Source organism: Chrysemys picta, chromosome 8 (genome assembly GCF_011386835.1).
Source record: "Chrysemys picta bellii isolate R12L10 chromosome 8, ASM1138683v2, whole genome shotgun sequence".
NCBI lineage: Eukaryota > Metazoa > Chordata > Testudines > Emydidae > Chrysemys > Chrysemys picta.
The window spans coordinates 88,677,285-88,703,318 of record NC_088798.1 but is presented as its reverse complement, the minus strand read 5'-3'; the positions used below and the strand labels follow the sequence as shown (position 1 = coordinate 88,703,318).

At 48.8% G+C, this 26,034-nt stretch overlaps 2 protein-coding genes and 1 long non-coding RNA gene across 6 annotated transcripts in view; 2 read left to right on the top strand and 1 right to left on the bottom strand.

The window, feature by feature from the left end:
* PPARGC1B (PPARG coactivator 1 beta) overlaps positions 1–1,544 on the top strand; it is a 110,081-nt gene extending 108,537 nt beyond the window's left edge. Inside the window, exon 13 of the mRNA XM_065554920.1 lies at positions 1,408–1,544. The gene's annotated coding sequence lies outside the window, so the exon portion shown is untranslated. The remainder of the gene's footprint in view (positions 1–1,407) is intronic.
* On the top strand, positions 1,417–16,125 carry LOC101951434 (E3 ubiquitin/ISG15 ligase TRIM25-like). Of its 4 annotated transcripts, XM_065554922.1 has the most exons (11): positions 1,417–1,556; positions 1,904–2,557; positions 7,932–8,027; positions 9,068–9,301; positions 9,401–9,423; positions 11,014–11,150; positions 11,561–11,591; positions 13,347–13,384; positions 13,858–14,039; positions 15,135–15,235; positions 15,688–16,125. In XM_065554922.1, the coding sequence occupies exons 2-11, from the start codon at positions 1,934–1,936 to the stop codon at positions 15,719–15,721; spliced, it is 1,500 nt and encodes a 499-aa protein (XP_065410994.1). In that variant the 5' UTR covers positions 1,417–1,556; positions 1,904–1,933; the 3' UTR covers positions 15,722–16,125. The 4 variants fall into 4 exon arrangements, 3 of the variants coding, with proteins under 3 accessions (XP_065410994.1, XP_042706739.2, XP_008177784.2); XM_042850805.2 differs by lacking the exon at positions 1,417–1,556 and having other exon boundaries at positions 1,584–2,557; XM_008179562.4 differs by lacking the exons at positions 1,417–1,556; positions 13,858–14,039 and having other exon boundaries at positions 1,587–2,557.
* Positions 12,472–13,014, bottom strand: LOC135973169 (uncharacterized). Its single transcript, XR_010589876.1, has 2 exons — positions 12,877–13,014; positions 12,472–12,744 (listed from the first exon to the last, which is right to left on the bottom strand). It is a non-coding gene; the product is annotated as an uncharacterized LOC135973169 (long non-coding RNA).
* Positions 16,126–26,034: the final 9,909 nt, after the last annotated feature.

The following is a 26,034-nucleotide window of genomic DNA, read 5'->3' as shown; positions in this document are numbered from 1 at the left end:
GCTGGAGACTCCACCACAGTCCTCTTTCCTGGCTAAGCTCCATGGTGCCAGAGAGGAGAGACTACGTATGTGCCCCCGTCCCTTATCTGTGAGGATACGTGCACTGTCCCTTTAAAACAGAAGTGAGACACTGGGCAGGAGGGGGCCTGGAAAGGATCTAGGTAGAAGCTCGAGAGTTAAGCCGAAGGGGAGAGAGAGAGATGGATAATATTGTTTGCATAGTCCAATAAAGTTCCTTGTTCAGTGTTAGAAAATTGTTAGGGTTACCATCTTTTAGTTTTTAAAAAGGAGGACACTCCATGGGGACCCGGCCCCGCCCCAACCCCGCCCCTTCCCCACCCTCAGCCCCGCCCCAACTCTGCCCCCTCCCCTGAACGCTCCGCCCCCTGCTCCTCCCCCTCCCCTGCTTCCCGCGAATCAAATGTTCGCGGGAAGCCTGAAACAGGGAGGCAGCAGGTAGGCTGGGGCGGGGTGCGGCGCGGCTCAGTCCGGCCCTCCTGGCCGAGCGGCTCCCGTCGGTGGCTGGCCGGCCCAGGCCAAGAGGCTCTGGCCCCAGCGTCTCCCGCCCGGCTTGGCTCGGGCCCTGGGGCACTGGCTCCTGGCCCGGCCCCGCGACCCTGGCTCCCGGCCCGGCCCGGCCCGGCCCCGCGACCCCGGCTCCCGGCCCAGCACCGCGCCTGGCCCGGTACTGCGACCCCGGCTCCTGGCCCGGCCTGGCCCCTGGCCCGGCACCGCGCCCCCGGTTCCCGGCATGGCACCGTGCGCCCGGCTCCCGGCCCGGCACCGTGCCCCCGGCCCCGCGACCCCAGCCTGGCACCGCACCGGCCCCGGCCCTGCACCCCCGGCTCCTGCCGAGCACCGCCGGCCCCGGCCTGGCCCCGCACCGCCGACCCCAGCCCCAGAGGCCCCGGCCGAGCACCACCGAGCCCTCCCTCCCTCCCGATTTTCCCGGACATGTCCGGCTTTGGGGATTTCCCCCCGGACGGGGATTTGAGCCCCAAAAAGCCGGACATGTCCGGGAAAATCCGGACGTATGGTAACCCTAAAATTGTGGCTGTGTTGGGACTTTTCCTCTTTACACAACAAGGCTATGAAGAAATCACCTGGGCATAGTTGGGTCCCAAATACCCTTGTTTTCTAACTGTACTGTACACAAACATACCAGACTTTGTCTCTCTCTCACACACACACACACACACACGCACACACACACACACTGTTGTTGACTTCAGGCAGCTTATACAACACAGAACACAGCAAGCACCACGAGAGGCTCACAAACTATATAAAGGGATAGGACCCTATTTCTCTACACTGCAACCTCTTGCAGTGATGTTTTACCAATGCCACATGACCCCCTCTAGAGCTAAACTGTTTACTGTAAGAGCTCTTCTTTATCTCCCTCAGCCCTGCGTTGGGGAAGACGAGGACTTCGGGCCAAATGAAGTAAAGGACATTGCTTGCTCAGGCCAGCCAGGCCTCGCTTGGGAAAAGACAACTCCCTCAAGTGGTTATTTTAAGTCTGCTTTTCTCTTCTCACAAGGAAGGATTTTGCGGTGCGTGCTTTTAAATGCCTCACTTGTGTCCTCACATCCTGTCAGCCGTGATAGTCATTTTAAGGAAGTGTCAGAGGGAGAGAGAAAGAGGGAGATGAAAAGTTCCAAAGCTGCAGATACCACCCAAGCAACCCGCACAAAGAAAATGGCAAATATGTTTGCCTGTGGGAGGAGGAGCCAGAGAACAGATAGCTCAGAGGGTGGGTGTCTGGTTAGCCTATAAGGGTGGAGAAAGGAGGTCCTTACAGACTTTGGTATGGTTTTGCTGTTGTCTTCCTGTCTGCCTGACTCTGCAGTTGGCACTAATCCCAGCAGCTTCCTGTTTAGTTTAGTTTCATTTCTCGCAGACTGGCTACGAGGGTGTTGTTTCTGAAGCCATGGCAGAGGCAGAGGAAGAATTCAGAACAGCTGCTGACCTGGAAGATGAGCTCAGCTGCCCTATCTGTCTGTGCTTCTACAGCAACCCTGTCTCCCTGAGCTGCCAGCACAGCTTCTGCAAGGAGTGCATCCAGAAAGCACTGGCTACCCAGCAGCAAGCCAAGGCCACCTACTCCTGCCCTATGTGCAAGGTCCAGCTGGGGCCCTTTCTGGAGCTGCATAAGAACTTCCAGCTCTGCAGCATAGTGGAGAAGTTCCAGACGGCTTCTTCAAAGGGAAAGCAGGGCAAGGAGAAGGCCTCTCCGCAAAGGAAGGAGACAATCCCCTGTGATTTCTGCCTGGAGCAGCCTCACACAGCAGTGAAAACCTGTCTGACCTGTGAGGCATCTCTGTGTCAGGCCCACCTGAGCAAACACAATGCCAAGGCTGCACAGAAGGATCATGTCCTGGTAGACCCCAGTGACAACAGCTCCCTGCAGGAGAGGAAGTGTGGCAAGCATGGCAAGCTGCTAGAGTGTTACTGTGAAGATGACCAGGTCTTCGTCTGCGTGATGTGCTCTATCGCAGGCTCCCACAAGGGCCACAGCGTCATCTCCCTGAAGGAGGAGTATGATAAGGAGCTGGTAAGGGGCTTTCTGCATCTCTGTTTGACGGGCACAAATTCCAAAGGGGATCTTTATGTACAGCCCCTGATAGAGCTACACTCAGTGTGATAGTTCAGTTCAGGGTGGAAATGCTAGGCGGGTAAGGGAAGGATTCCCCAGATTATTCGGGACAGGGGGTAAAGGTAGGGTTACCATACGTTCGGATTTCCCCGGACATGTCCGGCTTTTTGGGACTCAAATCCCCGTCCGGGGGGAAATCCCCAAAAGCCGAACATGTCCGAGAAAATCCGGCGCCGCTGGGCAGGGGGTGGCCCGGGGCCGGCAGTGCCGGGCAGCCGGGGGCCGGGGGGTGCGCCGGGCGGCCGGGGGCCGGCGGTGCCGGGTGGCCGGGGGGTGCGCCGGGCCGCCGGGGGCCGGCGGTGCCAGGCGGCCGGGGGGTGCGCCGGGCTGCCGGGGGCCGGCGGTGCTGGGCGGGCCGGGGGTGCTCGGCCGGGGGCCCGGGGGCCGGCAGTGCTGGGCGGCCGGGGGGTGCTCGGCCGGGGGCCCGGGGGCCGGCAGTGCTGGGCGGGCCGGGGGTGCTCGGGCCCGGGGCCGGCACCCCAGGGCCCGAGCCGACCCAGGCTGGAGCCGCCGTGGGGGCCAGCCTGGGCCGCGCCTCCTCCCCCCACGCCCCCCTTACCTGCTTCAGGCTTCCCGCGACTCAAATGTTCGTGGGAAGCAGGGGAGGGGGCGGAGACTTTGGGGAGGGGGCGGAGTTGGGGCGGGGGGGCATGGGCGGGGCTGGGGCGGGGCCGGGGCCCCATGGAGTGTCCTCCATTTGGAGGCACAAAATATGGTAACCCTAGGTAAAGGAGGAGGGAGGTGCCTCATGAACTGGTCTTAGTGTTCACCCCCAAAGTGAGAAAACTGTAGTAATTGGGGAAATTGCCCTTGATTGCTCCTTTTTTATGCTGTGTCACTCTCAGTTAAAGGCAGGAGGCAGATTTCAGTTCAAGCAATGATGTGTGAGGATCAAAAGTATATAAGTCCATTGTGGGCCTGTGTGGACGCTGCTAGAGTGCAGTGAAAGTCCCAGATAGTATACGGGGAAAGCCCTGCAGTTCAGCATACTTAACTTTGAAGCAGTAGTACATTTAGCTGCACTCTAGGACTTTCAGTGCAGTGTAGCAGTGTCCACACCAGACATTACTACGTGCCAAGCTGGTGTGCTGGAGATTCACACCTTGGCTTGCTGTGCAATAACTTGCCACACAGATAAGTCCAGAGATAGGTTCGGGGTAAATATCCATGATTGCTCCCTTATGTTCAGATCCTGCAAATGGTATAATAGGACTATTCACCTGGGTAAAGTTATGTACGTGTGTAAGTGTTTGCAGGATCGGGTATTAAGTGATGAGCTAAACTTGTACAACTTCTTTTCTTCTTCGAGTGATTGCTCAGGTGTATTCCACAGTAGGTGTGCGTGCTCGCCATGTGCACCGGTGCTGGAAGTTTTTCCCTTAGCAGTACGCGTAGCGGGGAAGCCCCGCTGCGACCCCTGGAGTGGCGCCTGTATATCGCGCCGTAAAGGGGGCTGCATGCTCCCCCCACCCTCAGTTTTTTCTTGCCGCCAGTGAAGGTAGTCGGAACTTCTGCTCCAGCAATTGCTGTAGCTTCTATCCTTGGTAGTACCTCGATCGTTACTAGTTCTGCAGTTAGTAGCCTGGCCCGGGGCATGCCCTGAGCCCCAGGCTTCAAGTCGTGCGACTCCTGTCGCAATTCCATGCCCAGAAGCGATCCACATTACTAGTGTCTTCGCTGTTAGGGCGAGGCTCACATAAGTGAGCGGTGTAAAATTTGCAAGTCCTTTAAGCCCCGGATGAAACGCGAACGCGAGATCTGACTCCGGGCCCTACTTATGGAATCGGCATTGGCCACGGCACCGGCGTGCTAACCCGACCTGGCGCTGGGCACCGCGTCTTAGGTGCGGAGCGATGCCCCATCCACCAGTCGGCACCACTCCCCGGTCAAGAAACAGGGCAAGTCCCAACGATGCCGAGATAAGGACAGGGGTGAGGCCGGACCTGAGTTGGGCAGCCCACGATTCCCCTCGGGACCCAGACCTCCGACTCATGCGGAGCGGAGTAGTCCGGCCCCGTCCGCGCGTGCCTCCCCGCCGATAAGGGTTCCTTCCACGCCGGAGGCAGCCCAGGCGGTGCGCGATGTCCTCGTCATGCCAGTACCGAGCGGGCTGCCAGAGCTGGGGCCCTGGTCCCGAGGGAAGCCGCTGTTGGGCGCCCAGCCTTCACCGGCCAGGTCGGTTATCGATGCCTCCATTCAATCCGCTGGCCCCTCCCATAGCCCCCGACAGACCTCAACTCCGTTGTCGGGGTCACCTGGGAGCAAGTCGCCTGAGTCTTCCTCGACCCATAGAGGCTGCAGGCACCGGGACGGAAAGCGTCGATGCTCCTCGTCCAGTGATAGCAGGTCTCGACGACGCCGGCACCACTGGTCATAGCGGGACGATCGCCATGCTCAGAGTGCATCCCGGCAGTCACCGGCACCGCGGCACCGTGCTCGGAGCCACCAACGGGACTCCAGGGATACTACCTCCAACGTCTACTTCTCGTCGTCGTCGAGGTTGAAATCCCGGGGCAGGACCCGACGTGGATGGCACCGGTTGAGCTGCTCCTACGGCATCGTGTGCTCCTCGGCCACCTCTGCCTCGGCCCCCCAGGCGTCCTTCCCTGGGCCACACCATTCCCCAGGAACAGATAACCCTGGTGGGACCCCAGACGGCACAGTGGCAAGGGGTGCCCTGGCAAGGACAGTGGTGCCAGTGGGCACCGTGGCCCCAGGCGCCCGCACCGCCGAGGCCCCACTCTGTGGCTGGGGCATCCCAAGCCCACTCTGCGTCCCCACCTCGGCACCGAGAGCAGTCCTTGGGTGCCGCACTACCGGCACCACACCCAGACCCGGACGCGGAATGTGACCTACCGGCACTGCCCGATGCACTAAGGGCCATCCCGGTTGCCCCGTCGGCACCGGATGAGTCCATAGCGGCACCGCCCCCTCCTTCTCAGGAGGATTTCAAGGTGCACCAGGAGCTCCTCCGGCGTGTTGCCGCCCATCTACAGCTGCAGGTGGAGGAGATGGAGGAGCCGTCTGACAATTTGTTCAATGTCCTTTCTTCCTCGGCACTGGGACGTATGGCACTGCCGTTTCACCAGGGGGTGGCCAACATCTCGACTGGCCTATGGCAAATCCCGTCCTCTCTTCTGCCCATCTCTAAGAAGGCGGAACAGAAGTACTTCGTGCCAATGAAGGGGCATGAGTACCTCTATACCCACCCTACCCCAAACTCATTGGTGGTGGAGTCAGTCTACCACTGTGAACGGTACGGTCAGCCCGTACCAACCCCTAAGGATAAGGAGGCCAGGAGACTGGACACTTTTGGGAAAAAAGGTTTATTCCTCTGCCAGTTTCCAGCTCAGGGTGGCGAACCATCAAGCACTCCTCAGCAGGTTTGACTTTAACTTGTGGGGCTCTTTGCCAAAATTCGAGCCTTCCCTTCAAGAGCAGGACAGGAAGGAGTTCAGGGCGCTACTTGATGAGGGTGTGGCGGTAGCGAAAGCAGCTCCCCAGGCTGCCTCGGACGCAGCTGACACGGCGGCTCGTTCGATGGCCACAGCGATCTCCATGAGACGGGCGTCGTGGCTTTCCCTGTCGGGGCTGTCAGTGGAGTCCCAGGCTCTGATGCAGGACCTGCCATTTGATGGCAAAGCATTATTCGCAGACCAGACAGACACCCATCTGCACAGGATGAAGGACTCCTGCACCACCCTGCAGACACTCGGTCTCTATGTCCTGCCGGCCAAGGACAAGCCCAGACCGCAGCCCTTGCCTCCCCCTGCACGGGGCAGATACAAGCCCCCACCCAAGAGGCCTAGGGACCAGAGGCGCAGGTCGCAGTGTCAATCCCGCTCGGCCCCACACCACGAACCCTCGAAAGGCAAGAGGCATTTTTGACTGTTTGCAGGGGGCCACCCCGGCCTGTTGCCAGGGAACCCCCCCCCAGTTAATAAAGTTAGTTTTTGGCAATCATTTGGCCTTCAGGGTACATTGGTCCCGTATAACGTCGGACCGGTGGGTCCTCAGTACCATCTCCGAGGGGTACAGGCTGCAATTTGTTTCAACCCCACTGCACCACCCTCCGCCCCAGGATGCCCCGGGGGACCCAGAGTACGCCCTTCTGTTAAGTCAGGAGGTGACGTGCCTCCTCACCCTAGGCACGGTGGAGACGGTACCTCAGGAATTCCGGGGCAAGGGGTTTTACTCCCGGTATTTCCTGATCCCGAAGGCGAAAGGCGGTCTCAGGCCCATCCTTGACCTGTGGCATCTCAACCAGTTTCTGGTTCGCTGTAAAATCCGCATGGTGTCCCTAGCCTCTATTGTCCTGTCCCTGGACCAGGGGGATTGGTTTGCAGCCCCGGACCTCCAGGATGCGTACTTCCATATCCACATTTTCGAGGGCCACAGGCGCTTCCTATGCTTCCTGGTAGGGACGGACTACTACCAGTTTACGGTCCTCCCCTTTGGTCTTTCTACGGCCCCCAGGGTTTTCACCAAATGTATGGCGGTGGTTGCAGCCCACCTCAGGAGGAACGGGCTACAGATCTTCCCCTACCTGGACGACTGGCTGCTCAAGGGCAAGTCTCGGTCCCAGGTGCAGGTGCAGGTGGAATTCCTGCTAGACACCTGCAGGAGTTTAGGCCTAGTGGTAAATGAGGGGAAATCCACGTTGCCCTAGTCCAGCGCATACACTTCATAGGGGCGCTGTTAGACTCGCTGGGGGCCACGGCCTCCCTCCCCCGGGACAGGTTCGAGACGCTCAAAGGCCTCATGGCCTCGGTCATGGCGAGCACACACACCTACTGTGGAATACACCTGAGCAACACATCTCGAAGAACGCCAGTTACGGAACAGGTAACTGTCCTTTTTTAACCTACACAGTCACTGTGTGGCTAACAAATATGGGACTGTCTTTTTGTTCTGTGTTTGCACAGCACCCAACACAGTGGGGTCCTAGTCCATCACGGGGTGGATGCAAACAATCAATTTCTGTGTATAGTAGGTAAAATTAAAATCAGTTCTGACTAAGGATTCCAAGAATGTTTCCATTTTCCAACTCATCCATGGTCTTACATCTTTCGAGGAGGGTTGGGGGAGACGAGAAGCATACAACTTCTTATGTGGCTCACTTGAAACAAATGGGTGCACATATTCAATGAGAGGGGATTGATAAAAGGGTCATTTGTTCATTTCATCAGCTCCATAAAAGTGCCGTTTTCTTATGAACCCATCAGTGTTACTTTCCTGTTATAATGTTTAATGCTGTTTTTCCTTTAACTAGGTTGTTCTCTCTCACACTGTGAAACTGATGCAGGAAAACAAAAGAGCTATGAATAAAACCTTAGGGGAGCTTAAGAAGAGTGAGAATCAACTCCAGGTTTGTCCCTGGATTATTCAAAGTATCTTTCTTTAATGACTTGTAAGAAAAAAAAATGATGGCATCTCTGATCAATGTTCTCTAGCAACCCCTTCTGACTGTGAAGATGACATAATAAATCTATATTAATAATACCCCACTATGGGGCTCTGCAGGTCATGAAACTGCAACTTAAAAAACAAAACCACCATAAATGTGAAGAAAAATGACAGAGGCAAAGAATATTTGTTTGCATTCTGTAGTGTCTTTCTTCCACAGACCTCAAAGTACTTTGGCGCTGAATGTGCAACCCTAATTCACATTTGTGAGCAGTTACTCACATAAGTAGTCCCACTGAAGAAGTCTAGCCATTTGCAATAATTAATTAATTAATTTTCACAATGTTCCCAGTGTAAGTTATATATAATATAATTAATATAAAAAATATATATGGAGATACCCTATCTCCTAGAACTGGAAGGGACCCTGAAGGGTCATTGAGTCCAGCCCCCTGCCTTCACTAGCAGGACCAAGTTAGCTGATCATTATTATTCTCATCCCCATTTTTGCTTTATCCCCATTATCTTATCCCTCATTTACAAATGAGTAAACTGAAGAGCAGAGAGGTTAAGTGTCTTAGGCAAAATCACACAACCAAGTCAGAAATAGAACCCAGGATTCTGACTCCCAGCTCCCTTGTCAAATCACTACACACACTTAATCAATCCCATTGCATTGTTCTTAAAGCTCTCTTTCTCTGTTAAAAGAGGAGTTGTACGTAAGTATGGGATTTTCAGAGTAAACCAATGCAATTCTCAGACTATAATGACCTATCTGTACTTTCTCCGCTTTATTCCCTTTCATCACACCCAGATAATTTTCAGATTACGCTGATTATTTGGCTGTGCCAAGGAAAAGTGAAACGTACTTATTGTCCACTTCATTCTTAAATCTGGTATTGCAAAATGTTGGGTATAATAATGATAATTAATAAATAAACACACTAAGCTGTGGTACTGAATTCCTGAGCCAGCACCTTATTTGTTTACCTGTTCTTTTAGCTCAATAAGAAAACTTTGAATGCTCAGCTGTCAAACCTCTTCAAAGAGATCAAGGCACAGGTGGATCAGAAAGAGAAGCAGATCCTGGCTGACATACAATCCAGTGAAAAAAAGCAGCTGTCAGAGATTGCCACACTGAAGAAGCAAACAGAAAAGAAGAGAGATGAGGCTGAGAAGGGTCTTCAGGACCTGCAGATGCTGAGAGCGCAAACAGACCCTTTCCACTTCCTCAGAGTAAGCAGCAGCATTTAGCTCTGATTTAATAAATGAACATTCAAGATGTTGCCCTTGCTCTGCACTGCACTAAAACTATTCTTTTAAATATTTTTATAGGAATTTAAACTGGCACAAGACAGGTAAGTTCTCCCCCAAAAGGTTTGTCTTATTCCTTGGCACAATAGGGAGCTGACAACTCTAAAAACTCAAAAGACTTCTCTGTATCCTTAGTCTTCATTCTGTGTCCCAATGCCCCTCAAATCAAGGCCTGGTCTTGAGTCAGAATTCACCACTCCCAAAATATGGGTGGATAATGATTCACCTGTAACTTCAATAGTGCCCTGTTAGTTTTCAATGGCCTGAACCACTGCCTTGATTACCCACCTAAGGAAAGCCACTGGAGCTTATTAGCTCATAGTTGTATTTTCCAGAGGTGAGCACAGTGTAGGGTTCAATTGTATTGAGAATGATGCTTTGTCATGTGTATGCAGCCTTGTATGATGTGCTTGGGCGAAACTACTGCACTTAGAAGGGCACTTTTATATCAGGGTAAGAGTAGCCACATGGAGAATATAACTATAGCGGTACAATTCTACCAATATAGTAGTGTCAGTAAATTGCCCATGTCGACAAGCCCTGAGAGGGTATGAATTGTAGCGCTGAGTCACAATGCCCTCCAGGGCTACTTTTCGGACGATGCACCTTACACACCTCAGAGCTCGCAGCTGTATCTAAAATCAAAATCTAACCTCTAGGGAATAAGTCATTTCCCAGAAGCTTAACCAGTTTAATATGTCTGGCATGTTCCTTTCACCACATTGGTGGTTACACAGCAGTAATAATAATATTCAGTAATGTTTAGAAAAAAAGTAGCCCTATTTTTCATCAGACAGTTTCAAAATTTGAATATTTGTACCCAGTGGTAATCAATAGCAATACTACCCAGCAGATCGAGGGACGTGATCATTCCCCTCTATTCAACATTGGTGAGGCCTCATCTGGAGTACGGTGTCCAGTTTTGGGCCCCACACTGCAAGAAGAATGTGGAAAAATTAGAAAGAGTCCAGCGGAGGGCAACAAAAATGATTTGGGATCTGGAGCACATGACTTATGAGGAGAGGCTGAGGGAACTGGGATTGTTTAGTCTGCAGAAGAGAAGAATGAGGGGGGATTTGATAGCTGCTTTCAACTACCTGAAAGGGGGTTCCAAAGAGGATGGATCTATACTGTTCTCAGTGGTACCAGATGACAGAACAAGGAGTAATGGTCTCAAGTTGCAGTGGGGGAGGTTTAGGTTGGATATTAGGAAAAACTTTTTCACTAGGAGGGTGGTGAAGCACTGGAATGGGTTACCTAGGGCCGTGGTGGAATCTCCTTCCATAGAGGTTTTTAAGGTTAGGCTTGACAAAGCCCTGGCTGGGATGATTTAGTTGGGGTTTGGTCCTGCTTTGAGCAGGGGGTTGGTCCTGCTTTGAGCAGGGGGTTGGACTAGATGACCTCCTGAGGTCCCTTCCAACCCTGATAGTCTATGATTCTATGATAATGTTACTAATAATAACTGTAAGAGTAATCGTAATGCAGAACACTTCTTTAGTACTTTATGTTGCCGAAGTGCTCTCCTCTCTGTATATTTTCTGCTAATTACTAGATACCTACCTAACTTTAGAGATAGTCAACTTTATAATTGTTAATTGGTGATCACTGATTGAATGACTGTCTGGGTATTCTAGGATTAATAATCAGGATTTCAGGACTGACAGCATGGAAGTATTAGCACTGCAGCTGGATCAGGCAACAATTGCTGATGTTAGACGCTGGACACAGCAGTATATCTCAAACCTAGATTCACAAATGCAAGAGGTGCACAGTAAGTAAACTACCCAAACGAGTAACAGAACATTACTGGTCTGTAGTGGAAAATGGCCACCTTTTATCAAGGACAGTGCAATAGCTCCCTGATTTATTCAACTGAACATTACTTGTGTGCTGCAAATTTTGATCCTTCTCCATAGTGGCCAGGATGTGGATGTCTGCCATCTGCCATGGTGCCCTGTCCCCTCAGCCCCTCCCTGCAACCAGTTTCCATCTGCCCCAGCATTCCAGACCTCACCCTCTATCAGACCTTTAGGGATCACTCCATGTGTTTGCCCAGTGGACCCATATTTCCAAATCTGCCTCTGATAATGGGATCAAGACCCCACAGCAACACATTCCAAATGACTGTTTATATTGTGAATACACTGCCAGCCTTCTAAGACATTCTCTCAACCCTTGCAGGTCAGTTCATTAACCAAACACAGAGGAACAGGTAAAAATCCCTTTCTTCTCTTCACTTTTGCAATATTCACTGCAAATGCCACTAAACAGCCTTTGTATTTTCCAGAAGTTCACAGCTCTTCATTGGAAGGCCATTATGTATTGGGCTAAAGGGACAGATTTCACTGCTTTTATCCTCCTTCAGAACTGGACCTGCACTGATGCTGCAAACATTCCCCACAAACATTTGTTCACATTGTTAAACAGATTTGCTTTGAGTGTATCTGTGTCTCTTTGCTTTCCCCGAATACTCTAGTGAAGGGGTTCGCCAGCAGAAGCGCTCCCCCAAACAGCATACTTAAATTCATATAGCAGAGTATTTGTGGAAAGTCGAGTGTGAATGCAAAAGGCGAGAATTCACCATGGCCACCTAATTCTAAGACTTACTGTCTGGAGTTATTCACGGCCGGGAGTGTCAGCCTTAGTGCAGACTGTCATAAAGCAGGGCAGACTCCCCAAGCTGGCTTATGTGCTATAATTAGATTTCACCAACCCAGAAACAAAAGTTGAACTCCTGAAGCACTACAACAGTTTTACCATGGAGTCACAGACAGCCCCCTTGGGCACTCCAGTCTATCTTGCCACACAGTCGAGCTGGACTTAGTGATAAATGGTCACTTACACCAAAGATCACAAAAGATTCAGGTTTCTCCCAGTCCCAAGAGAGCAATCACTTACGCCAGGTCAATTTGTACCTCAGATCTCACACCAAAGACAACGCTTATAGCCAATCCTATAATTAACTAACTAAGGATTTATTAACTAAGAAAAAGAAATGAGAGAGTTATTTACAGGATAAAGCAGGCAACATATACACACATATGAGGTACAGTCTATGGTTCCAAAAGGTGGCAGAGCTGTAGTAATCTGTCAGCACTGAATGTCTTTTAGGGCTAACCCAGGTCTACCCTGGGGATCTCTGCTTTTATTTCTTAGCGCCAGCCCTGTGAGAGTCCAGACAGCAAAGAGATGAGGAATTTTCATGCCAGTTATCTTTATTGCCTCTCTTTGTATTGTGGTGGTTCACAATGGCCCACTTAGTATTGATAGTCCTCCTCGATGGGCGGGGGAACCACTCCTCCTGCCTGAGTTCACAAGTTCAGAGCAGGCATTTTTACAGTTATAAAGCAAAACTTACATATGACCTTATTAGAGAGACCAGGTGGGTGAAGTAATATCTTTTACTGGACCAACTTCTGTTGGTGAGAGAGACAAGCTTACAAAGATTGTCTCCCACCAATAGAAGTTGGTCAAATTAAAGGTATTACTTCACCCACCTTGTCTCTCTAGTATCCTGGGACCAACATGGCTACAAGTACTCTGCATACACATTACGTTATAGCATGAGATACAGATATTAGTAAGATTAATGCATGCAGCAACTTACAAGCATATTATAGTGTCTAAAACACATCCTTATGAGTCTAATATCGATCTGAAGCAATACTAACATACAGGTGAGCCGGTCTGGTTTCCAGCTAGGAATTTATTGATGCTCAGCTGGCACCTACAGCCTTGGCAATAGCTGGCACCTGGTCCACCAGTGTCACAGTTACATTCCTCCAACCAGACTCATGATTGGCATCCAGGGTAGGAACAGGCCCTCGAAGGTTGTTCTTCTTTTCAAAACAATGGGCTTTGCATGTCTCTGTCTCTTAATGAATTTATTTCACACCCAACTCCATCCCCAAAGTGCAGCTCATGTTTTAATGGACATTGATATTCAGTGTTGTCTCTTGACATACAGAGCAGCTCCATACTCCAGAGATGATTTACTTTATCAAGGTAAGTGTTCAAAAATATTGTTGCTCTTAAAGACTCTGGTCTATATCTCCTCTCTGGAGGGAAGGTATCTCATCTGCATTTTGTATTGTGCATCTCTGTCAGATCTTCCTGTCAGAGGAGAGGCCAGTGGGAATGCAGAGGACAGGTAGAGGGCATGGTCCTCAAAATCTGCACCAGGCTGACATCTGCTAGAAAACACACAGGAGACATCCTGGAACCTAGGCTTTAGGGAGGGATTCCTTCTGCTTCAATGCTCCTTAAGGGCCTGAGCTAGCTCCCAGGAAAGACTATGCAGACTCCCTCTGACTATAACAGAAGGTGGATGAAGTCTGTAAAGATCGGGCCTAGTTATTGGGTTGCCACTGAACAGTAATGTGCGTGGGAATATAGGCTCAGATTTCAAGAAGTGTCTATGCATTTGCATGCCTATTTTATGTGCAAAATTATTACTATAACTGCCTTTTCTCCTTCAGTGTTTTTACTGCAGAGTGAATGGGGCATGGCTGCTATTTTCCCTCATTCAGTGAGCCCCTTAACAGCTTCTCAGTGGCTGAGGCATCCTCCCCATTACACAGCTAAGTTAGCCATCCATGTGGATGTGCGATGCAGCCTTCTTTCCTTTAGCTACTCCCATGAGGTTATGCTCACTAATAGAGTAAAATATTTTTACTGTCTTGCCCTTTATGCTTCAGAAAATACAGAAGTAACTTCAGATTGACTCTTGTAAAGGAGATGAATCTAATCCAATGTTTCATAAATAACAAAAGCTAAGTAGCAAAATGTTAACTGAAGCATATGAAGATCTAGGTCAGGGATTGGCAACCTTTGGCACGCGGCCTGCCAGGTTACGGCCCCTAGTGGGCCAGGCCTGTTTGTTTACCTGCCGCGTCCGCAGGTTCAGCCAATCGCAGCTCCCACTGTCCGTGGTTCGCTGCTCCAGGCCAATGGGGGCTGCGGGAAGTGGCGCGGGCCAAAGGATGTGCTGGCCGGCGCTTCCCGCAGCCCCCATTGGCCTGGAGTGGCAAACCACGGCCAGTGGGAGCCACGATCAGCCAAACCTGCGGGGGGCTTACTCTGGCGGGCCGCGTGCCAAAGGTTGCCGATCTCTGATCTAGGTGAAATGCTGGTCCCAGTGAACCCAAGGGAAGCTTTACCATTGACTTCAATGAGGCCAAAATTTCACCCCCTGATCTTACATCCATGCTACTTTGGGCTGTTATTTTTGTCAGAATTTATAAGATTAGCAGGATTAAGCCTCTAGATTGGAGACTTCCAAGAAAAACCTAAGTGCGGCAGGACATGATGTCAGTGATTCATAGCATTCTCTTTCAGTTGCTACTAATCCAGTGCCCAAACAGTGCAGCTGGTTGGAAAATAGTGAGTTGTTTCTGTGAAAATATTTGCAAAAACATATATTTTTATGGATGTTTTCCAGGTTTGGGGCAAAAAATAGAAAATGGAAGCCTTTTCAGTTTTCAAACATTGTTTCATTGAAAACCCAGAGCATTTAAAAAAGAAATGAAAATTTTCCTCAAAAATTTTGGTTTGGGGGGGGAAGGGGGAAGGTCATTTTCCATCTAAACCTGTTTCTGATGGAAAAATATCAGCCAGTTCTACTCAACAGGGTGGTGGTAACATTTTATTTCAAAGGGGCTACCTGTGGGATAGCAGCTCACCAGTGGGAGGAAGGGTTCACAATTTAGTCCTAAGTATGATTACATTTCCCTGAAATATTTGGTTGTTTTGCCAGGTAATCTATACTCGTTTGTCTTCCAAAATCAAGCATCTGATTTTTTTGGAACTACTCCATTTCCATGGAAATAGACTGGGAACACAAGGCAGTGAATGCAGGTAAGGTACTAAGAGGATTTTATTAATTACAGAGTAATTCAACAGTATCCCTGTCCTCTCGTTAGTACCCACCCTGCCCCAGACATTATAATAAGTGTTTAAAACAGCTTGCTATATTTTTCTAAGACACTATTTTGTCAAGACCCTATTTATCAGCTGAGCATTTTAACACAATAGTCTTGTCTAATTAACTGTGTTTAAAGAAAGCCATAACTCATTATTAGGGCTCTGTGTCTGTAATGTAGTTTTGGTTATGAGACAAGTTTTCTGTTAGGGTCAAACTAAATGTTCCATGCAGAACAAGAACCTAACTGAAATGAGAAAGCAGGAGAAAACACTGGACAAGATGAAATGCTAAATAGCCCTTAAGAAATGTTGCTAACGTACTAATACAAATATAATTCATTATTGAGGGTGACAAAGTGAATCTTCTCAATCTTTTATATTTCTAGAACATACAACGAAAGGAAAGGATGTGGTGTCTGAAATAGTGGTTCCCAGCATGGTACATTATTCCCAGAAGTAATAAAGAGACATGAAAAAAGTTGGGGAAACGGAGACCAAAGAGATTAAATTCAACATTTTCAAAAATGTCCATTAATTCTGGGTACTTTTCAAGTGTCCCTGCAAAAAAACTTCCTGCAGCCAATAAAAATATAGAATATGAATGCAAAGAATTAAACATGAATGCAGCAAAAAAGCCCATGTGGCTTGTCTTTCTCCCTTTCTCACCAACACGTGGAATTGCTTGTTTCAGAGTATTTACCAACCAAGCTATAGTCGTGTCACCAGTGATTAGTCTGACTAAATAGTGGCTGTATGTGTGTTAGCTTTTGACTTCTGTTCAATGTGTTTTGGAGCAATTCAATAAATGATTAAAAACATGTAAAGTCAGTGCTATAGTAGTTCATGCTATTAAGCAGATTTCTAGTATTCAAGACGTGTCTGCTTACAGTTGACTACAGTAAACAAGGCAGGACTTCAGGAAGCTGTACAGTGCAGTACCATATAGTAATCCTATGAAGAAAATTTTGTAAAAGGACTCCCCAGTTCACAAGAAGCACACTTCACTTACAGTACTGCAGGCTGGCAATGTGCTGCTTTATTTAACTATATACAAAAACAGGATTGTGGGGGGGACCACAGGAAATGAGGGGTAGAGCATGGCCCAACCCATAATACTCTACCCAGTTAACCCTTGGATGACCACTGTACTACATCCCTCTCTTCTGAATTTACACTCCAAATGTAGTTTTCTAAATAACCAGGGTCTCTTCTCTCTCTCGTGGGATAGCGCCTCTCTGGGGCAGCTCAGGCAGACTGGGAACCTGCTGCTTTATTCAACTATATATAAACAGGGTGCGGAGAAAACACACACTAATTAAACAGGAATTAAGGTAGCGGGGGAGCATGGCTCCAACCTATAATACGCTGAGTAATCCAATTAACCCCTAAATACCCACTGTATGAGAGAAAATATTTTGAAAACTTGCCATAAAGAGTGAGCATCATAATTGTTTTTATATCGAAGCCTTCAGAATGGGAACACACTGGAGCTTAGGCAGCCTCCAAACCAATCTTTAACACGATTGCTACAGACAAGTCAAAGAGCCAGCAGCAAATAAGGGGAATGTACCAAAAAGACCTGCTCTACCAGAGGTTTTCTTCTGGTCTGACATGCTAAAATGCCACTGTATTTCTTTCACAATCCTGCCCGACCTTGATTCCTTGAGAAGCATTCCGCATTTCAGTACAAGTAACTGCTGCATTATTTGTAAGAATGTCTAGACAATGCCCATTTAGTTCCAGGTAGGAGCCATATGAGTTTCTTTTAGACATCAGAACAAAGCGTGAAATTACTCCAAGACCCCTATTAAGTCCATGTTTCGTGTCCACGTCCCAGTAATGGTGGCCTGGAGAGAAAACGTGAACTGAGAATCCCCTTCAGTTTGCCCAAACTGTACCTCTTCCTAGTAACTGTTGTCCGATTGTTTGAGATGGTGAGTCCTGGCTCTTGTTCCTTACTTCCAAAAGTCAGGTCAACACCAGCTGTAGAAGGAAAAGTAAATCTATTTTTTACCACTAGCCCACTCAGATGTATTTGTTTAATATCAAATCTTACAATTATGAAAAAAGAAGGGGGGAAAATGAACAAACACAAATCTCCCATCGCAGGTTTGTAAAATACAGCCTTTAGGCCGGCTCCTCTGCTGGTGTGAACGGGTGGAGCTGCTTCCAAGCTGCAGCAGGGAAGGAATAGCAGCTACTCAGAGCACTCCTGGCTCACGCTGGAGCTGCTCCTGAAGTAGGGGCACGGGAGAAGTGGTGGGACAGCTGGTGAGGCAACAACCCTTTCCTCTTCCCCATAGTTGTGGGGCTGATTCAGACACGCCGATGTAAAAGCTGCACTGCACAGCTCAGGGACATGGTTTCAATTCATAATCAAATACACAATTTCTTCCCATGCCATCACCTTTGAGGACCACAATTCAGAGCCTTGAGAGCCGCAAATATTCCCCAGGCTACAGATTGGACACTCTTGACCTAGTGGGAAATTCACCCCAGTGCAGAGGAAGGCCTATGCCCCATCTAAGTGCCAGTTAAGGCCTATTTTGATTAAACTGATTCCTAGCTCTATTAGCTGCATTTGTGTTCATTTTGACTGAAACGGCTCGAGAGTTTATCTGAGTTCCAGAAATAGGCCACGTATCGAGAGATGTTACCAAATAATCATGTAAACAATCAGGACTCCCGAGCAGGGCTAATGAAGGAACAGATTAAGACGTGTGCATGCCAGCGGAGATGCTAGTATAGAGTGCAGCAAGGTGAATCATTCTCTTACCAAGCACGTGGCCCAAGCATGTTACAATACGATCAAATGAAGCCATAAGGTGCTTCATGGCCTCAGATCAGGCCCTGGCCTTCATCACTTCTTGACTAGGCTAGTGCATGGCATGCTACCTGGGAGTGACTGTGAAGGTTGCACTGAGATGAACTAGCCCAGCATGCTGCTGTCTACTGCCTCAGTGGAATGAGCCAGAGAAAGAACATCACATGGGTTTCTGTACGCTCTGTGCTCCCTATCCAGTCTGAAGCCAATTCAAAGTTTTGTTCTTGATTTTTCAAGGCCATTGATGGATAGGCTCAAGTGATTTTGGCTGACCACCTTTCGCTGCATGACACACCGTGGCTGCCGCAATCAGTTGGGCTGTCCTCCATAGTGACGTTCACAGAGGCTGGGGGCATAATGTTCTCAGTCATGTTCTTCTGGCCTGTGATACTCCCTCCCCAATATGCAATAAAGACCCACCTCTTTGTGCAGGTCTAGTCCCAATAACACAGATACAGCATGACTGAGGTGTTGAGGAAGTAGGGTGGGAAAATTTGCCTTTGGAGACAGAATCAATGTTGTTCCTTTTTTTTTATGGCACTTAGTGCAGAGTTAGTGGTGCTAGAAATGAAACGCACGCACACATAGGCAGAGAGACAGCTCATATTTAGATTACCATTCATTACATTTTAATTGTTTTAGGACACTAATAAATTATCTCACTCTTTTAATCATTTTTAAATGTAGATAATTATTTAACTATTTAGGACACCAAAGAACTGGTTTAATTTGTTCTACAACTTCCATGGTAGTCTCCAAATGAGATTTGACAGGCCCAACCACTCAAGATCAAGAGACAAGACATTTTCTGCCTTGGTGTTTTGAACCCTGCTGTGCTCTTTCCTCATGCATCCCTGTTATCCTGCTTCCACAGCTGAATTCACAGACACTGTCAGCTCTGTTCACATTTTGGTCTGGACTCAATGGGCCATGTTCTTTGGAAAGTTGAGAGTTCGCTACCCACTAATGGCACAGATTCAACAAGCAGGCTCACAACTGGGTATTGCTTCTTCTCAAAACCTGCCAAATGAAATGTTGGAAAACAAAAGAAAATGATGAAAACAACATCTCCAAAACAAGACTGTGAAGAAATATTCCCCAGGATTGTCAATGGAACATTGTTCAGAATTTAGTTTCTAGGGTTGATGTTTGCAGCCTTTAGGTTAACCTGGTGTCATTCTCATTAAATTAGGGTTTAGGGACTAAACTACCATACAGAAAGCGTATTAACTGAATTATGCCTTACAGAACATGCTCAAAAAGGTAAAGAGAGAGTTATAAAGAGAGATTCCAGCCATTTTTCACACCCTCTTCATGAAGTCAACTTTGTTTTGTAACCGCTTTGGCATGAAATGTATTGCGCAGTTGAGATCAAAGCTGCAGATTTTCCAGCCACCCCGCGTGTCTCTAAATCACTAAAGCAATTTCCTTATTTAAACTGAGATTGTAAAACTCAAAGTCTGGAAAAGGCCCCACAATTCATGCAGTAGTTTCCCCATCTATAAATGGAGGGCAGGGATGCTGTCCTACCTCCCTCAGGTTGTGATGATTAACTGGTCAATATTTTTACTGCCCCTTGCACCATGGGAAATGCTATCTCAGTGTTAAGTACGATCGTTAGCAGGATTTTTAATAGTCAAAGTGCTGTACAAAAGACAAATAAACCTTATAACATCCCTATGAGGCAGACATTATTCATTATTTGTACTACTGTAGTGTTTAGGATCCCTAGTCATAGACTAGGATTCCATTGTGTTAGGTGCTGTGCAAACCCAGAACAAGAACACAGTCTCTGCCCCAAGGGGCTTACCGTTAAGTATAAGACAATAGATGGAGGCAGACAGACAGGCAGGCTGGGGATTACAAGGAAACAATGAGACGATATTGGTCATCAGGATAGGCAATGATAGGGATTATCACAACTTTACAGAGCAGAGAGGTTAAGCGTTTGCCTGTGGTCACAGAGGGAGTCACTGATGAGAACTCTGCGGTTCCTGACTCCCTGTCCTATGCTCAGCCACACCTACTGCCTTTCTTCACATGCTTCTCTGTGTGTTTATTGCCTTCCCCAGCCCATTTGTAATAATCCTCCTTGTGCCTGTGTGGCAATAGGCAGGGCCTAAATAAATTCAAACTATCACTGCAAATACTAGAAAATGGACAGATGGCCTCAAATGCAGCCCTGGAAAGTGCAAGGGTTTCTTTGACAGCATGTAGCTCAGTCAGATTTTACCAAGGTGCAAATTCATAAAACCTTAGCACACCCTTACTTCCTCTTATTTGTCCCTTGTTTTTTAACCTTTAAAAATAACAGATAATTTAATGCTGGGGAAAGGTGCAGGACTGGCATTCTTAGGAACAGGTACAGAGCAGCAGCTGCACTGCAAGCTCATACACTAGCCCAACATGACTCAGACTTGACCTTGAAAAATCACCTCAGAGGGAGATGTGTCTCCAGCCTATTCAGTCCTTAGCTTCTCTACTGAGAGGAAACAATTTGTATCAGTGTGATGGTGGATTCTGTGATGTGGAGGCTTGACCACTGAGAGCAGAAGTGAGACCCCTGACTCATTCTCTGACTATAGGTCATGTCATCACACATTTTCTTTTAGTGGAAGGGGAAAGGGAGGTCCTATGGGATCTCCCAACCTATGTTCCCTTATTGCACGCTGTGCTCTGCAGCGCAGAGCCCTCCCTCTGCCTAAAAAAGGCTGGTTTGTCTCCCTCCAGAACTCTGCTAAGCCTCTGCAAAAATTAGCCAGAAGGGGTCACTCAAGTGCAATCTAAGACCACTTCAGCCCAGCTTCTTAGCGCCAGCCATTCCAGGGCCTCTCCCAACCCAAGGTCAATGCATTCTTCTCCACTGTGTGGTTGGGGGGAATAACTGTAGTGACGTTTAATGTTCAGTTTGATGACATAAATTAATCTACTCTTAGCCTGATACCAAGGATCCAGCCTCAGCTGCACCCCCAAGGGTCCACAAATGCCATCTTCAAACAAACAAAATATGCAACAAAGAGAAAAACTGAGTGACAAACTCCCAGCAGAACAGACATGGTCTGCCCAGCAAGCTCGTCATGTTTGAATTATGTATAATAAAACCCTTTAGGATAAAGAAAATGCAGTTGGGCACATTAGAAATAAAACTCACTCTGCACTGCAGAAGGCCCAGGGGAAAGAAACCAGTAAATGCAGCTGGTCTACTGGGTGAGCTGCTATTACAGACATAGCATCACTGTCTGTGTAAAGCCAAGAGCTTTTCTTTTCATTGGTTCCATTGCTTTGATTTCCTTCCTCTCTCCTGGGGATGATCAGTTGGAGAATTGTATCCAGAAGGGAAGCACATCCCTGTCCCAATATCAGGGCCCATGTCACACAGCATAGGGAGCATACAACAGATGCACTCTCATTTTCTAACGTTACCTGTGATGGTCTGGAGTTCTGGTTCTCTTTTAGTGGGGGTTTTAAACACTCTATATTGGGAGTGTCTTTGGAATGGAGAGATGGTTCAATTCTTTTATCACTTGCAGTAATCAGTATGCACCTAGAGCGAGGATTCTAACCAGTAACCTCATCCGAACTGTCTCTGAGATTTCAAAAAATATCTCCCTTCTCAGCATAAACCGACAAGCCAAAGTCTGATAGATCACCAGCCTTTGCTCTGCTGCACATATCAGTCTTCAGTGTAACACAAAGTTTGTGGCCAGGCTTGGGAATTCAGCAGTCGTTCAAGGTGATCTACCTGCTCTCCCTATCACCACTCTAACTTTGGGTCCAAGCCAGCAGGATATGGAGAACAGCTGCTTTCAACGACTCAAAAGACACAAAAGAAACCAGCCTGGCCTTGTTCACTTTTATTACCCAGCGTGTTTTCTGCTTGTAAAATAGCTTGTTGTTTTCACCCAAAGCAAAGAAGCTATGGCCAGCAGATGCACCCTGGTGCTACAGTTGCAGGCAGCAACTTATTGCAAATCAGTTCAGATGGGAAGGTGTTTTCTCAGAGTACTACTTTAAATGCCACCATGTTGTTCTAGGTGGAGTGAGGGCGAATCTTTGCCATTAATCAGCATCTCTGCATACTCCACTGAAGTGCTAATTTGTCACTTTCTATGGCAACAGCACTTGGTAATTCACAACACATTTCCTTCACCTCCAGCGGCAGCAGGACATTGTAAGAACGAGGATCTATTTTCTTCTTTCTCCAGCAGTGGAACAGCCCCAGTATCACAAATGGCTGTGCTAATTCTGGGCCCTGGGAAGGGGTGGGCAGTTATGTGGCCACTTGGGGAAGATGTATTGTTGCACCACAAAGCATTGCCCCTGTGCTGTGAAAATGCCCAACCTGTCTGTTGTCTAAGGTTTGGTTTCACTGAAAGCTCCATTGCAAGGGACTCTGAGCCCAATGCAGCAAGGTGCTGAGCTTCATTCTCCTGCTTTCACAGGGATTTGACCCTGTTCTGCACGTTGCAGGGGTAGGCCCTGTGTTTGGCAGCTTCTTTTCTTAACCTCTGTTGGCACCACTGCCAGAGAAGTGGCAGCAAACTTTTCTTCCCAAGATGAGGGGGTTTGGGATGAGGAATTTAGGGAGTTTACCTCTCTTCTTTATTGCCAACATACAATGGCATTTGACTCCTCCACAGTTCCCTGCATCTCTGAACCCCCAGTAGAAACTTCTGAAACTGGCTTAGAGAAGATTTCCCCTGACACTGCTCAAATAGGTGATTCTTATGTGCCTCCTTTAGCCATTTGGAAGGGGCAGGTGGAAGCAATGGAAGGTATATTCACACTTTAAGCAGGCTGGGTATAGGTGTTCCTGCTGTGATGGAGACCTCTATAGCCCTCACTAGATAGTTCTAAAGCCCTCTCTGAAGTAGGACCAAAGACAATACAACATCCCATTGCACAACTAAAACAGTTGACAGTATTGCAAAGAACTGAAACCTGAAATTATTGGGCTATAATGAGCAAAATTGAGAGGATAATTACCTAGGTGGGACCTTCCCATCTTTGCTAGACTATCATTTAGAAGAAAAGCTGAACATTTCTCCACATCGGTACATTTCTCCACATCGGTACAACCTTCCTTATTCTAGTAGAATTTGTTGGGGATGCAATATGTTGCCAAACTCTGTGTGTGTGTGTGTGTGTGTGTGTGTGTGTGTGTGTGTGTGTGTGTGTGTGTGTGTGTGTGTGTGTGTGTGTGTGTGTGTGTGTGTGTGTGCGCCCACGTTGTCGGCTAAATTAGCTGTGATTGGGGGAGATAAGGATTTTGTCATTTCTGCTGTATAGCAGGTGAGCTAGATACATAGATTTCCCAATACTGCCTAAGGTGAAAGAGGCTTGTAGATGAAAATTAATATCTTGGAAGGCAGATTTCTCTGACGTGGATACTAAGCTGACACTGCAGTTTTATTTCCAGGTCACATTTTGTCTGTTATAGAATGAGAAAATATGAGTTTGAGACTACTCCTATTTTTAATGCCCCCTACTTATGCCTTGGGGGAGGAGGGAAAGGATGAAGATGATTAGATGAAGATGATCTGAGGAAATATACCTGAGCCCAGTGATTATTTAAGAAGAATTCAATCCTATGAGAATTTTAATACCTGCTTAGCTGTTGACTCCAGGACCCAATAGTGCACCATACTGTACACTCAGACAGCTCAGTCCACAGATCTCTATGCAAAATTGTTAGAGTCTGTCTGTGAGGCCTGCTAGGAACTGATGTGTGAGCTCTGCATTCCTGATGCATGCTCAGTGTTATTTAATGTTGATATTTCCATGGCTCTGAGTTACTGGGGCTGTGTTCATTGTTATGCCCCCTTCCCTCCATCCACTTCGTTTCTGTTTGCTGTTTTTCCCATCTTTGATTGAAATCTTGAGTAGGGCGGAGAGATGAGAAGGCAATTTTGCTGCTTCCACCAGGCGTTGCATCAAGTGTGAGGCGTGGCTGCAGTTACACTTAGGCATAAATAAGATGCTTTTAAGAAGCCAGGGCATAGACCCTGTTTGCATTTACATTCCTGGGCAGCGAAGTAATGGGGCGCGAAGTGACTCCTTTCCCCTGCGCGCCTCACAGGTCACACCTAGGGGGGAGAGCAGTCTCTGCAGCGCTGCTGCTGCCCTGCCTGTGCAGGTGGGCCGCTCCCTGATTCCCGAGTTACCGACGCACCCGCCGGACCAGCTGAGCCGGTGCTGAAGGGGAAGTCCCCCGCTGCTGGTACAGAATGGAACAGGATCCGATTGCTTTCCCACGGAGCAAGGCGGAACTAGAGGAGGATCTCAGCTCCCCCCTTGACCTGCTCCAGGGGCAGCACAGCTACGTGCCTCTGGCTCCGTGTAAAGACCGAATAAGCCTCCAAGGAGCAAACAGTGAGCAAAGGGGTCCGAATCTGGGCCGTGTGTGCAACTCTAAAGCTCCTGACACTGACAGACTGTCCCCACGTCTCGATAAAAGCCTGCACGGCGATGGCAGCTGTAGTTTACAGGGGAAAGAAGGGGTGGCTAGTATTCCTGGGGACAGCATCTATTCACTGATGAGGGGCTCAATCCGCCTGGTCCTAAACGGTGACAGAGGATGTTCGTTTCAGAGTCAAACACTGGCCCCTCTGGCTTTGACTTCTCAGATCCCCTGACTCAGATCCAAAGAGCCATTTATCTAAAGCACAAACTGGAACTGCCGCTGGATGTTTCAGGGTATGGCCATCGGATTCTTGTAAGTAAGGGATGGGTCCTCGTCCAGTCCAAAACCACAGAGTCATTTAGCAGCTAGATATTGTGATCAGAGACACCCCTGCGATAAGACGTACCCTTTGCAAAGCCGAACTGCTCTTAGATGAGTTTTTCCTTTGCCTTAAATAGCCCAGGCAGCATGGGAGCAGCTCAGTGTAACCCACACACCTCCTGGGTGCGGTGCTCTGTCCCATCTAGTGGCACCAAGACCACTGAGAGTTAAACGAGACTGCACTACAGCCTTAGCTAACAGCTAGTTGGTTTTTAGCTCATGCAGTAGGGTAGGGGTAGGCAACCTATGGCACCAGGGCTGGCTCCAGGCACCAGCTGAGCAAGCTGGTGCTTGGGGCGGCAGATTGTTGGAGGCGGCATTCTGCCCAATCCTAGGGTGGCACGGCTGCTTTTTTTTTTTGTTCCGCTCCGGCCGCCCTGTAGGGGGCGGCGGCGGGGAGCAGCAGAGCGCCCTGCAGGGCAGTCCTCTTCCTTCCCTCCCCGCCAACTGGAGCAGAGCCCTCGCGGCAGGAGGTGGCGCAGCGGGAGGGGCCGCGTGGCAGCGCCCCTGCTGTAGCCCTGGCCGCCCCCTTCTCTCTCTCTCCTGCCCGTTCCCTCCCCCTCCCCCCCCAGCTGGCACCCCTGCACCCGTGCTCTGGCTGCACTGCAGGTGGTTTTTTTTTTTTGCTTGGGGCGGCCAAAAAGCCAGAGCCGGCCCTGTATGGCACGCGTGCCGAAGGCAGCACGCGAGCTGATTTTCAGTGGCACTCACCCTGCCCGGGTCCTGACCACCGGTCCGGGGGCTTCTGCATTTTAATTTAATTTTAAATGAAGCTTCTTAAACATTTTAAAAACCTTATTTACTTTACACACAACAATAGTTTAGTTCTATATTATAGACTTCTAGAAAGAGACCTTCTAAAAATGTTTAAATGTTACTGGCAGGGCCGGCTCCAGAGTTTTGGCCGCCGCAAGCAGCCCAAAAAAAACCCAACCATTCCCCCCCCCCAAAGCCACGATCTGCGGCGGCAATTCGGCGGGAGGTCCTTCGCTCCGAGCAGGAGTGAGGGACCATCCGCCAAATTGCCGCCGAATAGCTGGATGTGCCGCTCCCCCTCCGGAGTGGCCGCCCCAAGCACCTGCTTGCCAGGCTGGTGCCTGGAGCCAGCCCTGGTTACTGGCACAC

Excerpts from the sequence above, each read along its gene's own strand:
- LOC101951434 (XM_065554922.1), top strand. The coding sequence starts at position 1,934 with ATGGCAGAGGCAGAGGAAGAATTCAGAACAGCTGCTGACCTGGAAGAT. Across the intron at positions 9,302-9,400 it reads ACCCTTTCCACTTCCTCAGA|GAATTTAAACTGGCACAAGA; the intron begins GTAAGCAGCAGC and ends ATATTTTTATAG. Across the intron at positions 11,151-11,560 it reads ACAAATGCAAGAGGTGCACA|GTCAGTTCATTAACCAAACA; the intron begins GTAAGTAAACTA and ends CAACCCTTGCAG.